At 50.6% G+C, this 1772-nt stretch overlaps 1 gene segment (V, D, J or C); it reads right to left on the bottom strand.

Annotated features, from left to right (window-relative positions):
- LOC103212838 overlaps nt 1-1044 on the bottom strand; it is a gene marked incomplete at its 5' end in the record, with an annotated part of 6857 nt that extends 5813 nt beyond the window's left edge. Inside the window, 1 exon segment of the C gene segment in view lies at nt 1005-1044. Within this exon segment, the coding sequence occupies nt 1005-1044 (40 nt within the window).
- Nucleotides 1045-1772: the final 728 nt, after the last annotated feature.

Here is a 1772-nt window from a genome sequence, read left to right as displayed (position 1 = left end):
TCAGCCCTGAGCATTCTGCATCTCTCAAGAGTCTCCTAAACTCAAAAATCTCTCTGTCTTCGAGTCAGATGTGACTAATGGGACACATCCTTCAGTTTCCGAGGTGGTATCACTACAAAAGTAGATTGCCCAACCGTTTTCTGAGGAGTGGCTGGTGGGTTTGAACCACCAGCCTTCAGGTTAGCAGTCAAATGCCTTAGACACCTCACCACCACCATCTCCGTGGACCCTGGTTCACTCTTCCCCATGAGATGGGAGAAGCAATTGACCCCATTGGAAAAGGAGGATCAATACGAGCCCAGAAACGGAAGCAGCACAGAGCAAAGATGTCCCTGTGTGAAACACGGAACCCAGGGTCATACAGCCTTTCTGTGCCTGTGTGTCCAGGGGTGAAGGCCTGATGGTGGCCAGTGGATTGAAGAAGCATGCTCTACAGAGGGAACGGAAGAGACCTGGGTCCACTGATGGCTGCAGGAACCATCTTCACCTCTTACCACATTCCTGTGCTCCAGACCCAAAGCCCCATAGTTCAAGGGAACCCAACTCTGAGCCTCTGTCCCTTGTCCCACAGCCTCCACATTTACAGCCACAGGTCTTGTAGAGACCCCGAGTTGACAACCCTCTTAGAAGCCACTGTTTGACACTATGTGAGATCTGTATCCCAAGAGACCCTGTCAGACAGTTAGAGTCTGAAGGAATCCCACTGGTGTCTGGGGTTCAGGGCAGAAGAAATATCAGGGTCCAGTGACCCTGAGAGAGAAGAGTGAGTACATGGTCATCTCGTTCACCCTATGCCTGTTGAGTCAGAGGTGAAGAGCTCATTGTGACCTGCTGGAGACATAAAGCAGGATCCAAAAGAGGAGAAGAAGAGGCGAGGCCTTACCGAGATCAGTTTCTGAATCTCCTACCACAGGCAGAGACAGCACAGAGAGAATAGCCAAACCAGCAGAAAATTGCTACAAACACTGGAAAAGCAGAGGAAGAGGGGAGAAGAGGAGACTCACCTAGGACGGTCAGCTGGGTCCCTCCGCCGAACACTAGACACTGTGACACAGGCTCCTACAAAAACCCTCTGTGTGATGCTCCAGCCCCAGCCTCCCTCCCCTAGCCCACCTGCAGTTGTGATGGGGAAGCCTGAGCCCGAGTCCCAGGCTGGCATCTGTTCAGCAGTGAAACCACATTGCCACCTGGTCACGCAGCAGTGATGGGGCAGATGACCCTGTGTTCTCAGCACGTCCCTGGACAGTGAGGCTCCTGGAGGCAGCTGGTGTCCCATTGACCATGAGTCTGGAACAGGAACTCATTCGTTGGGAAAGCTTCACAGGGATGAGTGAAGTCCATGGACTGAAACAGGACGTCTGTTTATATTGAGTTAACACAAGCCTAACCCTTGGGGAGACATGATTGAGGGCACAGAGTGTCTGAGGTTTATCCCAATCTTGCTAGTAATGTGCAGGTTTTCTTAGGTTGCAGTGAGCACTGGATGCCTGTGATAACCCTATCTGTAACTCTGGGTTTTTAGTCCTATTGCTCTGCATATGTTCTGTTTGGTTAGGGCACCTCGCTGCGTTCCCAGTAGACAATCACAGCCTCCTTCCTCCAGGGAGACACAGGAAATATCCTTCGTCCTTGCACTGGCTACAATGTGGTCTAAATTGTGCTAGGGTGTTGTAATGTCTTGATTTAAGGTGAAATGTTAATTCACACCTTAATTGTTGCCTCTAAACACCATCTCCCATGACCTAGAGTGAAGATAGCAAAGGAAAAAGTCA

The sequence above is a fragment of the Orycteropus afer genome, unplaced genomic scaffold (assembly GCF_000298275.1).
Source record: "Orycteropus afer afer isolate SDZICR_OR568_19922 unplaced genomic scaffold, OryAfe1.0 scaffold01129, whole genome shotgun sequence".
NCBI classification, from domain to species: domain Eukaryota; kingdom Metazoa; phylum Chordata; class Mammalia; order Tubulidentata; family Orycteropodidae; genus Orycteropus; species Orycteropus afer.
The sequence above is the reverse complement of the archived record's forward strand: the minus strand, read 5'-3'. Positions and strand labels throughout refer to the sequence as shown.